Below are 13,127 nucleotides of genomic sequence, written 5' to 3'. Positions count from 1 at the left end.
CCCCTATTTACGCAATTCTGCTTTGTAGAAAAAAAAATAATTGTAGCAGAAAAGAGTAGTATGAGAAGGAATACATTTCATAGTTTTTGATCCCTGCAACTGAGATAATCCTATGTTCAATAATGCAGAGTTCAGTTTGTTCAGATAAACTAATCTCCCTTCAGATGCTGACATTAGGATCAGTCACGCATTAGAATCACCTGTTCTTTTCAATAACCATAAAAAGAGCCAGAAACTATTAGATTGTATGCAAATATCTCACTTCTAGATGCCTAAAATTGAGAGAGATGAATCCTGTTCTCATGTAGCCATGTTTTACCTGTGAGACTATGGCCATTCTTACTCTCTGGATAAATCAGTTTATGCATAAACTAGACACTGGAAGAAGAGTAAGAGGCCTCACAGAAAGAATTCTGGTCCATCATGACTGAGTGAAACCCACTCCATTGAAGTTTTTGTGGGATAGCCTCCCTCCTTCATGTTGAGTTGATACAAAATACAATAGAACTAAAGGAAACTTTACAATATTCAGTATTGTTTGATCTAATTTTTCATTAAGAAAATCACAAAAAGCAGCAGCAAGCAGATGTGCTTAGATGATTTTTGAATATTTTGACAATGAAATTTTTAACCTAAACATATTTTTTAATTCTGACTTTAACAGTTTCAGAACTATTATGCATCCAAAAGACAGAAAGAAAATTTGACTGAAGAGTTTACAGTGTTCTTTCCTCGTGTTTATTTCAGTTGCTCCAATTGATCATGTATATGGTACCCTTGGTATTGTGGGAGCTACCACCACACAGCGCTACTCTGACATGTCAAAGCTGAGACAAGAGATTGAGGGACGAGGATCTTTCACTTTCTTTGCACCAAGCAATGAAGCCTGGGACCAGTTAGATTCAGTAAGTGTGTGTGTGTCTGTGCGCACGTGCGTGAGTTAAACATTTTAGCTGAAGCAGCTAGTGTGGGACAATTAGATTGGAAACAATGTCAAGTTTTAGACATAGAAGGACATAATACAGGTAATAATGAAATAATCTACATGTTTAATGTACATTTCTGAAGCTAGAGAAGCTGGGTTTACTTTCAGGAGTACTAAGCAACTGTAATTGCTTCTTATTTAAGCACTTGCATGACACATATTAGTATTGTTAATTTATTTAACATAGTTTCCTAGGGAAACTCCTAGGAATTTCAGCAGCTGCATGATGTATGGCTGTACACTGTCAGAAATTCAGGTGTCCTTCTTTTAGTAATGATTTTAGTTGAATAAACATTGAATTAAAGATCCTTCAATTATTTGACTGTGATGAAGACTCATCTTCCATTTGTGAGCAAATCAGACTTAAAGATGATTTAAGTAGAGCCAGATTTATAGGCATCAAAGTCGTCTTCCCCAACAGATGCTGAGTATATGTTGAAAGCACATACTAAGGTAAAACAATACATACATCTTTCTGAATGGCAGGAGGTTTTGAAGCTTGTAATTAATTACATTCCTTTTCTTCTTCAGGAAACCCACAGGAATTTGGTTGACAATGTAAATATTGAACTGTATAATTCTCTCCACCACCACATGTTAAACAAGCGCATGTTGACAAAAGATCTTAAGAATGGCATGACCCTGGTGTCTATGTATAATGGCCAGAAATTGTTTATTAACCATTATCCCAATGGGGTAAGTCAATTCTCTTTTTTCCCCTTTATACATTTATTTATTTGATGCCTTTATTTCCTTATATAACTAAGAAAATATATTATCAAAAATTTACCATATACCAAGTCAGCTGCCACTGACAAAAATAAATATTCTCTTGAAGAATTTTTGTCTGCTCTGTAGACTAATCACTAAGATAGGATGAGTAAAGATTGTGATGTTTCAAAATCAAAGTGCCAAAGAAAATGAACTTTCTTCATATAAGACAAAGTCTTTTGTGTTCAAAATACATGATCATAATAAATTTGACAGAAAAATCTACTATTAATTTTTTTTTTATAAATAATATTAAAGCAGTTCTTTTATTTGAATTTGAGTCCATGGTAGGAGCATTGAAAGTCGTAGGAAACACACATCCATTATTTGCCTAGGCAAAAAAAAAAAATTATAAATGCTAGAAACCTCCCAGTTAAGTCACTCATCTTTTTTGTCTTAAATGCAACAAAATATTTATTTGTCTACAGGTGTTATTGCTAAAAAGAACCAGTACAATCAACATATTAGCCAGATAAGAAATCAGAATAATTGCAGTAAGAAATTAAACATGAATATGAAATCAATATCACCTGAATAAATCTGCTGCCATCTTTCCAGAAGCTTAGTCAAACTTTCAAATCTTAAAAGACTTTACTTCATATTTTGAAAAAAACCAATTGGAATTACAGCAGTGAATACACAATTTACAGTACCTACATTGCCAGTCTGTGAGAGTCAGGTTCCAAGACTGTGATCAAATTAGTGTTTAATCTTCTACTATTTGATTCTTCAAAAACAGGTTGTTACTGTTAACTGTGCCAGGATCATCCATGGCAACCAAATTGCTACCAATGGTGTTGTCCACGTCATTGATCGTGTCCTGACTTCTGTTGCAAATACCATTCAAGATTTCATTGAATTTGAGGATGAGCTTTCATCATTTAGAGTAAGTGGACAAAAATAAAAACTCTTCTGTTTATTTAAGGAGGGTTTTTTAAATTCCTTTTTTATTTGTCTACAATACCTGGAAGTAAGAGGTGTTAGCTCAGTAATAGGAAAAAGAAATTAATTAAATTAAGAGCTTCAGGTAGTATTGCAAACCTAGCTATTTAAAAAGGCAACATCAATAGGGTGGAATGTGCCCTTGTACCTAAAAAGTGTCTTCTCTTCAAGCACTGAGAAAATGAAATGTGAGCATGAAGTTACAAAGTCTGGTGTTAGATAAATAAGAACAATTTTAAAATGGATAAATTAAAATGGTAAAGACACCAAATAAATTTCAGAACCCAACTCATAGAGTCAGTAGATACACATAAGAAGGATTTTTCTTGCATAGAGGAAGCATGATTAAAAATTGTCTAAGTTTCTAATTTTTCCATCTTCTGAAAAATGTGTCTGCACAGTGTAATGGGATTTCATGCTGCATATTTTAAAAAATATACCATTTCTTTGCAGATAACTGTTGTTCTTTTCCATCTTCCATTTCCTTAATAAATACAAAAAGGTATTTTAACTGGAGAGGCATAAAGGTGGAGAAGATCCTCTGAATCCCTCAAATCGAGTTCATGACAGTTACAGGCAACCACAATATTTAATATCTTTAAAAAAACTTAATATAAAAACCAATACTTTCTGGTTTTCAGTTTAAAAACATTCCTCTGTAGATTCTTTTTTTCATCTTTCTGTAACATTCATTATCTCTCTTTTTAAAACACTGATCTCAGTCTAGCATCCAAGTATCTGCAGGCATGAGGTAAAATTAGACATATAATGTATTTTGGTAATATTTCAAATAATCAGCATTAAAAAAAAAATTATATTTTAGGCTCCTGCCATTACATCAGGTGTCATGGATATTCTTGGAAGACCTGGTCATTACACAATCTTTGCTCCTACTAATGAAGCTTTTGAGAAACTTCCAAGGGGAGTTTTAGAAAGAATCATGGGTGACAAGGTGGCCTCTGAAGGTATTTAAACTTTTTTGCAAATGAGAAATATGTATGAGTTGATCAGGAGGCAGAAAATGCATTATCCTTATAGCTCTGGAATGAAGCACCTCTGCTTTCATGTGTGTAAGAAGAGTTATTTCTTCTGTCTCTAATTTTTCCACCTGCCTAAGGATAGAAATTCATTGAAAACTTAATCTCCAAAACAGTTTAAAGGGAACTGTGAAAATATAAGCACATTGACTTTCTAATAGTTCAGCTGCATAGGTCTGATAGACATTCCTGTCCCTAGAAATCCAGGGCTATCTGAATATTAAATTCTCTCATACCTTTGCATAGCCTATGGAGTTTTGTACTCATAGGTCCTTTTGGACCATATCATATGCAGTGACAAGCAGATTGTAGCATAACCAATACATTTTTAATAATATAAGGGATGCCAAATAGTTTTAATCAAAAATGTGATTTAGAGACCTACAGTATTATTAAATTTAAATAAAGTATCTGTGAGTGAAATTAATTTAAAATCGTGTATGTAAATTATACGTATATGTATATGTGTCCAAACACCTACATCTGTTAAATTCCTGCTCTTTTCTCTGCAGCTCTTGTGAAGTTCCATATATTAAATACTCTCCAGTGCTCTGAAGCCATCACAGGGGGAGCTGTCTATGAAACCTTGGAAGGAAACACTGTTGAAGTTGGATGTGATGGTGAAAGTCTGACTGTGAATGGAGTGAAAATGGTGAAACGCAAAGATATTGTGAGAAGCAATGGCGTTATCCACCTCATTGATCAAGTGCTAATTCCTGATTCTGGTCAGTGGTGTGCATGGAAAACTGAAGATATTTTCAATAACCTTATCCAGATTCCCTCAGATATATAGTTCTGGATAAGCATGGAGAATCCAAAACAGGAATAGGAAGATATTGTGTGTTAAAATACCTTTTCTTAATTCTTTATTTGCAGCCAAACAAGTCATTGAGCTTGGGGGTGCTCAGCAGACTACATTTACAGACCTGGTGGCACAGCTAGGACTGGCATCTTCTCTAAGGCCAGAAGGCCAATACACTCTCCTGGCACCTCTGAATGGTGCTTTCTCAGGTTAGTAGCCCTAAAAGATTGTCAAATTAAACAAGTATATATGTGACAGTTTTCCAAATAACCCCCAGTACTTGTTCTAAGTCTCACTGCAAGAATATCACAGAGAAATATAAAGACTTCATCCTTTCAGATTTCGACCTTGTAGAAATACAAAACAAGCCTAACCACCACACTGTACAGCTTGTTTTCACTCATATCATTTGCTAGTGAAAATAGTAGCACTAACATAAGATAAAAAATATACACAGAAAGATTGTAGGAATGGAAAGATATTAATAAACTGCCAGTTTCCTTAGTCTTAAATTACTTCCATTAGATTCAAAACTTATTTATTCTCAGAAAATGTATGCAGTAGTTTCATTCCAGCCAACAGCTAAGTACCACACATCCACTTGATCACTCTCCTCTTTCCCCCACTCTGGGATGGGGAGGATAATCAGGGGGAAAAAATGTAATAAAACTTCATAGGCTTAGATAAGAACAATTTGATAACTTTAACAAAGTAAAATAATAACAATAATAATAATAATAGTTTTAAAGTATGATTAAAGCCTAAGGGAAACAGGTGATGCATGATACAGTTACCCTGACCTATGCTCAGCCATTGACTGACACCTCCCAGCCAGGTTCCCCCAGTTTATATACTGAGCACAACATTCTATGGCATGGAATATCCCTCTGGAAAGTTTGGGTCACCTGTCCTGGACGTGATCCTTCCAGCCTCTCGTGCACTGGCCACTCACAGAGCATGAGACACTGAGATGTCCTTGGCTCGAGGTGAGCACTGCTCAGCAACAACCAAAATGTCAGCATGTTATCAACATTACACTCATACTAAACCCAAAAGACAGCTCTGTTAAAATATACCTGCAGGGAGGAAATTTTACTCTATCCCAGTTAAGCTCAGGAAACACAAGAAAGTTATTATTTCTCAGTACATCAAAGCAGAGGGAAACTAATGTAAATATACTGTAAAACAGGTGTTTGTATATTTGCAGAGGTGACTGCATAGATATCTTGCCTTTTCTCAAAGAATTAGAGTGTAGTCTTACTACTAAGGAAGAAAATTTGGATAGATTTTACGTGCACATGTGGAAAGGACTAGTTCTAATACAAAATATAGCATTAATTCAGAAGATGGAGCAGGCCCACCTATAAATCATCAGACATATTAGTTATAGTAATTAATCATGGCTGTGTCAAAAGATCTTGACTGAATTTGAGGAATGGTCAAGACAACTTGTCTTCTATATACACAGACCTATCCATGCTTTAATTCAAGCATTTCAAAGAAAAATTCAGTATTTCCAGATTCTTTTAACTATATTTGAATAAAAATTCACTATATAAATTACTATACATTAATATCTAATTTGCTTTGTAGATGACACCTTAAGGCTGGATCAACGTCTTCTTAAAAGAATCCTGCAGAATCACATTATAAAAGTGAAAGTTGGGCTCAATGAACTGTACAATGGACAAGAGCTGGAAACAATTGGAGGAAAACTACTTAGAGTCTTCGTGTATCGCACAGTAAGTGAATGAGTCTTTCTAAAAATATGCATCCAACTATGAAAATGGAAGTTAATAAAAGGCAAAGCTGGAGGAAACCCCCAACATTTACCATTATGACTATCTAGCAAAAAATCTTTCAACTTTTAAGATAGCAAAAAATGAAAATCTGATCAATCTGAGCTTTGTTTGCACAGAGAACTCTTTGGGAAAAAGCAATAAAATTTCAAAGTGAGTGTTTAATTAGTTACAAATATTTAAAGTTTGTTTTTAAAACTAATTAAGAACATTCTCAAGGGAAAAACACACACACAAAAATGAAGTGTTAAAATATTTGCACCATGCTATTTTATTATAGATTTTGCAATTTCTGCTTACTCAAGCAATGCCAAATTTCCTGGCAAGACCACACAATTTGGCTGTAGGAAGTACATATGGTTGTTATTTTTAGCATTGTGTAAAGAGCTACATTTATTTCTCTTTCAATAAGGCTGTATGTATTGAAAATTCATGCATGGTCAGAGGAAGCAAAGAAGGAAGAAATGGTTTTATTCACATCTTCAGGCAGATCATCAGTCCAGCAGAAAAGACTTTGCATGAAATGCTGAGAAATGATAAGCGTTTTAGGTGAGTAGCAATACTGACAGAACTGAGATTTTCCTGCAGAGGGTATATAGAGCACAGCTGGTCTGAGAAAAAGTTTTGGACTGTGAGCATGTGAGTTGTTGGGGCTTTGAGAGCGGGGATGTCAGAGAAGGGTTTGTTAACTACACAAGTAAAATAAAAGGAAAGAAAAATGTGGGGGAAGAGAAATTTCTCCAGCTGTATGCTGAAAAGGCTTCCACACTCAGTGCTAGAATGCTTTTTATGGCACAAAGGGTTGTAAGACACTAGAATGAGAGGAGTAACAGGACAGAAGGAATTGAGTGATACATCCGGAGCTATAAATGCAATGGTCTCTGGAGTTTAAATTAATGAATGATACAATTCCATATGGGTGCAGCAGGATTGCATACCTTTACAGTACTTATTTCTGTCCCTTTCTGCAAGAATCTCAATACTCCTACAGCAAGAACAATCCTTTGCATCCTCCTTTTATCTGTTCAATCTGCAAGGGTTTGTATTCAACAAATCCTCCTCTGATCCCGGCTGCAGGTTTTTTTGGGTTTTTTTTCAAATAATTTTTCCTCTGTCTGCTACTCTTAAGACTGCTTTTTCCTTTCGTTTTTTTTTCTTTTTTTTTTTTTTTTCTCATTTTCCTCTTCCACTATCTTTATTTCTGGGAAATAGTGAAAGTGTTTGAAAATTGAAACAGTATTGGAAATAAAAATGGGAGAACTAAGTACCTGGACCCAATTATATTACATTTCAACAAAATGTATTTGTGGTTTGTCTGTTTGCTGTAAACAGCATTTTCCTCAGTCTGGTGAAAGCTGCAGATTTAGATGATGTTCTGTCACAGCCTGGACAGTGGACTCTGTTTGTCCCGACTAATGATGCCTTTAAAGGTTTGACTGATGATGACAAGGACATACTGATAAGTAAGTGACCAAAAAACCCCTGGAATTACAAACAAATTAAAATTTATTGGAAAGGAGACTAATGCACTTCTCACACAAAAGCTGTCTGCTGAAAAAGTTTACCTTTTGCATAGAGCATGTCATAGGAATCCGCTTAATTATTTCCTTCTTGGAGAAATGTCCTTCCTTCTTAGAGAAAATGTCTTTCTGGAAAATAACTCCAACCTGACATTTAAATTTAAATTTCACTCCTCAATATCTTATTCCATAGTGTAGCTTCCTTCCATTATTTTTGTCTTCAAATCAGAACTTGAGGTTGTCCAAGTCCAATACCATATTGGACTAATTCTGTAGTTAAAAAGACAATTTTATTTGCTCTTCTGCATTTCTAGGGGCTTAATGCACCATTTTTTTCTATCATTGTGACTCAGTTACTTAGTGCTTTCCTTGGCCCTCATAATTTTTTTATCTATAAGAAAGATACAAACCAAGGATTATTTTCACCAGTAACTGTAGTGGCATAGTTACAAAAGTAATCTGATAGTTTTTGCAAAAACCTTTGGAGTGGCCATTTTTAGGCCTTTTATGGAACTTAATGTTACCCATGAATGGCCCAGTGACAAAATATCAGTGCTAATTTTACTAGGAAGAGGAAGACAATTAATTGCATATCAGTAGTGAAGTAAATTGCAGTAGTGTCAGTGATCAGAGCAAAACATGGGGAAAAACTAGAAAATTTTCATTGAAAGAGACATCAGGAAAAGAATATAACCAGACAAGATTCCCATTGCAGTTTCACCAAGGCTGGAACTCCTAATAACAACTACTATCAGCATGTAATTCTAGTATTAATGGTCAATATTCCATGTAATGGCAAACAGATGTGTTTTAAAGTTTCTCTGCTTGGTACCCTGTCTCCTGGACATGTTATGGTTTTTCTGCATCCCATCCTATGACTCTCAACCGTCATAGACTCAGACAGCCCTATTAAGATATTGAGACAGTCTTGAAAATATTGCACTTTTTTTCCTTTTCATCCCACATAGGAATGTTAAACTTTGAAATACGGAAATCTTCCCTAAAATAGGATGGTTTCCCCTTGCCTGACTTCTCCAAGCTGCTTCTGTCCTCAATAAGAACAGAAAAACTCAGCACTGCTAATTGCTCCATTGACCCCTTTTATGTTTTTTGTAGAAGACTTCTCATAGGATCTTTGTGATTATGTTCTGAGTACCTTTTTGTCATATAGTTGGGCTTTTTTTTCCCTTGTCATAATTTTAACAAATTCAAATTGTATGTGTTCATGGTACTTTCATACATATTATGTTTAGTTCTAGCTCAAGTGTATGTGATTCCTTAGCACTTCCACAAAGAACAACCCTCTACCATTTAATTTTATTCCAACTTTTTTATTTTTACATAGGGGACAAAAATGCTCTCAGGAATATTCTTCTTTACCACTTGACACAAGGAGTTTTCATTGGAAGTGGCTTTGAACCTGGTGTAACAAATATTCTTAAAACCATCCAAGGAGGCAAACTCTACTTGAAAACAGTTAAGTTTAGAAAATCTCTCTCTGCTACAGCCTTGTAAGCGAGATTTGATATTCCATGTCTGTCCACATTATAGAATGGCATGCATTTCTACAAATGTTACAATAGGGTTTGGGGTTGTTTTCTAACGTCTCTGATAACTTGGGTTCTCTTTTGATCCTTTACCAGGTAAATGATACTCTTCTGGTTAATGAACTGAAATCAAGAGAATCTGATCTCATGGCAACAAATGGTGTCATTCATGTCATTGACAAACTCCTCTACCCAGCAGGTGAGTATTATTTCGTGAAATTTGTACCCACTCTTTTAAATCTGTTTACATGCTCAGTAACTGCAATAACTTTAAAAAAGTAATCAATTTAAAGATACAATTCTTATGTGGAATTTGAAACAGAAAATCTACCTCAATGCTCATTTTGTGGAAGAACCTTGGTTAAAACCTTAACAAGACTTTGAAATTTTATGAAAGTAAAGTATATGACAGACAAGACTAGCCAAAGACTACCTTTTCTGCTGATATGGAATAATTTATATCGAGTACAAGCTTGTGTGAGTGTTTGAGAATGACTGCATTTCCTGATCATTGTAAATCAAAGTAAAATGCACACAGTTGCATATTTCCTCTTATGTGCCTGCTTCTTTTGTCAGAACTGCCTGTTGGAAATGATCAGCTGCTCACAATACTGAAGAAGTTGATTAAATACATTCAAATTAAGGTATTCTTTTAGTAATTATCCCTCTGTCTTTCTGGCAGGATTTATGAAACTGAGCACATTATAAGTCATAAATGATTCTCTGGTCCTTTCTTTCTTCAGCAGACAACACATCCAGTAGCTTCCAGTTACCCAAATATAATAATGAATGATATCCTGTACTCAACAGTTATGTTTTTCAATGTCAAATTATTGGAAAATATTTGCATTTGGATAACAACAGTGTGAATTGGCCCAAATCTGCTCTTTAGTTCACTTTATCACTCTTGAAAATAAATCACTTATTTGAAAAAAATACCTAGTGACAAAATTCTTATGCCATTAAAGCCAGCAGCATCAATAACCTGTGAAGAAAAGTAGGCATCCTTGTCTCTCTCAGCTACCCTCTTGAGATTGCATTCTCCGTCAACAATGAATGAGAGAACCTAGACAAATTTTCCTAGATTTTTACTAGGAAGAAAAAGTCAATGAAGCAGTGAATTGACCTTACTAGGTCAATGAAGCAATGAATCTTACCCACATTCACTAGGAAACTGTAAGGCAAATGCTACTTTTTTAAAATTTTAAATAAATTGCTTTTCTGTTTTTATAGTTTGTTCGTGACAGTACCTTCAAAGAGATTCCACTGACATTTTACAGTAAGTTCGTTTTAAATACTTCCAGATGAGTTGAATATTGCTTTTTAAATGGTGCCAATTCCAATTTGGAATTGTGCATCTCTTTTTCAATAAAGAAGAAAGCAATTTCTGGGAAAGTATGATGTGCCAATGAAGAAAAGGAAAGGAAAGACTCAAAGTAGAATGTTTCTGGCTGCTGTGCTACTGTATTATTCCGTTTCCAGATGTGTGACTGGAAAGTAACCCTGAAGTAAGCTGTTTAAACTCTTGGGGTAGACAAGATACATATGGAAAAGATTGTTTTTCAACTTTTAGCCAAGGTTCAGTGCTTGGTGCATAACAGAGTTGTATCTCTCTCTAAGATGTAGCATTGTACTGTACTCTCCAGGATGCAGCATTGTTTGTGCGCTGAGATACTTTTTTTTCCATAAATATTTCCAGAGGGACAGAGTGTACCTCTTGACCCTGTTTCCCATATGTGCAAATATGAGGCTTGAATGGGAGACAGTTGTTCAGAATATTATCTCTTTAGGGAGTATATGTAAAAAAAATACCCCTTTTAGCTCCCTCACAACCTTTCTCAGGATGTGCATTTAATTTCTTATTATAGAGTATGTTGAAACAAGCTGTTGGAAGACAAAGTTCCTACTCTAACCTTGTGAGGCAAGATGAATTTAGACAAATTATTAAATTCCGACTGAGTCCTACCCATATTTCCCAGTATAAAGTGAAACCATCCCATCAGACTTTTGAAACTTGGGAATGGACATTCTGAAGTTAAAACACCTTGGAACAAAAAATAGAGTAATTCACCTTGATGACAAGTTGAATATGAGTCAACAGTGCCCCAGCAGCCAAAGCAGCCAAGCCTGTCCTGGGTGCATCAGGCCCAGCATTGCCAGCCGGGCAAGGGAGGGGAATTGTCCCACTCTGCTCTGCACTGGGGCTGCCCCACCTCGAGTGCTGGGACAGTTCTGGGAGCCAGTTGTGGGCCTGGTGTCCAGAGGAGGGTGATGAAGATGGTGAAAGGTCTTGAGGTCAAGACTTTGAGGAGTTGATGAGGTCATTTGACTTGTTCATTTTGGATAAGAGAAGGTAGAGGGGTGACCTCGTTGCTGAACAGTGACCTAATCTCAACCCATGCCTTCTCCAAGAAGGGCAGTGGAGAGAGTGGGCTGGTCGGCTTTATGGTGACCAATGACAGGATACGAGGAAATGGAATGGAGCTGCCTTGGGAAATTTCAGATGGGATGTTAGGAAACGGTTCTTTACCCAGAGGATGATCAGTCAAGGGAACACGACCCTCGGGAAAGTGGTCACAGCACCAAGCCTGACAGAGTTCAAAGAGCTTCTGGACAGCATCCTTGGTCATATGGCTTGGTCTTCCTTCTCCTTGGAGAAGAAGGACTTTATGATCCCTATGCATCTCTTCCAACTTGAGATATTCTATGATTCTACCTCCCAAGGCCAGTGAGAGTAGCACAGGAAGCAGTGCCTGCAAAAATTAGGCTAGAGAGGTCAGTGTGGACACCTAGAAAGCTGTAGCTGTAGATTCAGTTGAGTGAAAGATTGGGAAGGCTGGAACCCCTATAGTGTGGGCTTCTCCAGTGGATGGGTATGAATCAAATCACTATCAGTGAATACTTGAGTCTGTCCTGGGTGAACAACTTGATCTTCCAAGGGCAAGTGTTCTGTGATGCTCTACCTGTAGTTCTGAATGTTTCCTGATCAGCTCCCAAATGAAAAGGGCAATATTTAGGCATAAGGCATGTCAGGGAATTGTGCAAAAGTTTGTGTGGGTAATTGTATAAGCCCTCTCTGTTCTGTACCATACATCATCACGTGTAGCATGACCCATGGGTTTCATAAAAGGCAAATACCATATCACTAGATTCTGTCTGCAGGTGACCTGAGTCGATCACCATTTCATAACCAGGACCAAGATTCATACTCTAGATCCTTTTCTGTTGCTCTTCCACCCATTAATATCTATGATTTTATCCACATCCTCATGAGCAGACCAAATCTAACTGATGGTTGCCTCAAAGAAATTGTAAGAATGGAATGCACTGTATATTCCATTTTCTGTATTTTCAGAAATTAACATAATTGAAAGCAACGTCCAACCTATCATCACAAAGGAAGGTAAATGAGGCCTGTGGTATATATATTTCTGCATATGTTGATATACATATTCAGAATATACCTTGAATATATTTATTTAATGGAATGCATTTTATACCCAGCAACTCCAGGATGCTAAGTACTTTGCTGGAAAAGCAAAGATACAAATATTGCAATTAGAACTGACTGAAATATTTTGTATTAAAAGATTACCCATGGTTTTTCTCCCCAAATGAGTTTTCTCCTTTTTCTATGGGTATTTAAAAATATCTTTAATAATATTTTTTTAAACCATTTATTTTATCGTCTTTTTTTTTCAATTAAGACATTCCCTTTTTTCTA

The 13,127-nt window shown here is 35.9% G+C and overlaps 1 protein-coding gene across 15 annotated transcripts in view; it reads left to right on the top strand.

The window, feature by feature from the left end:
* POSTN (periostin) overlaps positions 1 to 13,127 on the top strand; it is a 30,845-nt gene that overhangs the window by 6,054 nt on the left and 11,664 nt on the right. For 8 of the 15 annotated variants that reach the window (XM_058824714.1, XM_058824713.1, XM_058824712.1 and 5 more), the window contains exons 4-16: positions 748 to 905; positions 1,517 to 1,681; positions 2,496 to 2,642; positions 3,522 to 3,663; positions 4,248 to 4,460; positions 4,612 to 4,746; positions 6,131 to 6,279; positions 6,749 to 6,885; positions 7,669 to 7,799; positions 9,202 to 9,332; positions 9,500 to 9,602; positions 9,980 to 10,047; positions 10,637 to 10,682. In XM_058824714.1, coding sequence (XP_058680697.1) covers positions 748 to 905; positions 1,517 to 1,681; positions 2,496 to 2,642; positions 3,522 to 3,663; positions 4,248 to 4,460; positions 4,612 to 4,746; positions 6,131 to 6,279; positions 6,749 to 6,885; positions 7,669 to 7,799; positions 9,202 to 9,332; positions 9,500 to 9,602; positions 9,980 to 10,047; positions 10,637 to 10,682 — 1,725 coding nt within the window. Of the gene's footprint in view, positions 1 to 747; positions 906 to 1,516; positions 1,682 to 2,495; positions 2,643 to 3,521; positions 3,664 to 4,247; positions 4,461 to 4,611; positions 4,747 to 6,130; positions 6,280 to 6,748; positions 6,886 to 7,668; positions 7,800 to 9,201; positions 9,333 to 9,499; positions 9,603 to 9,979; positions 10,048 to 10,636; positions 10,683 to 12,758; positions 12,807 to 13,127 lie in introns of all 15 variants that reach the window. The other 7 variants (XM_058824709.1, XM_058824706.1, XM_058824703.1 and 4 more) reach the window with 1 other exon arrangement.

This window comes from Ammospiza caudacuta, chromosome 2 (assembly GCF_027887145.1).
Source record: "Ammospiza caudacuta isolate bAmmCau1 chromosome 2, bAmmCau1.pri, whole genome shotgun sequence".
Taxonomy (NCBI): domain Eukaryota; kingdom Metazoa; phylum Chordata; class Aves; order Passeriformes; family Passerellidae; genus Ammospiza; species Ammospiza caudacuta.
Note: the sequence above shows the minus strand (reverse complement) of the source record. Positions and strands in the feature narration are given on the sequence as shown.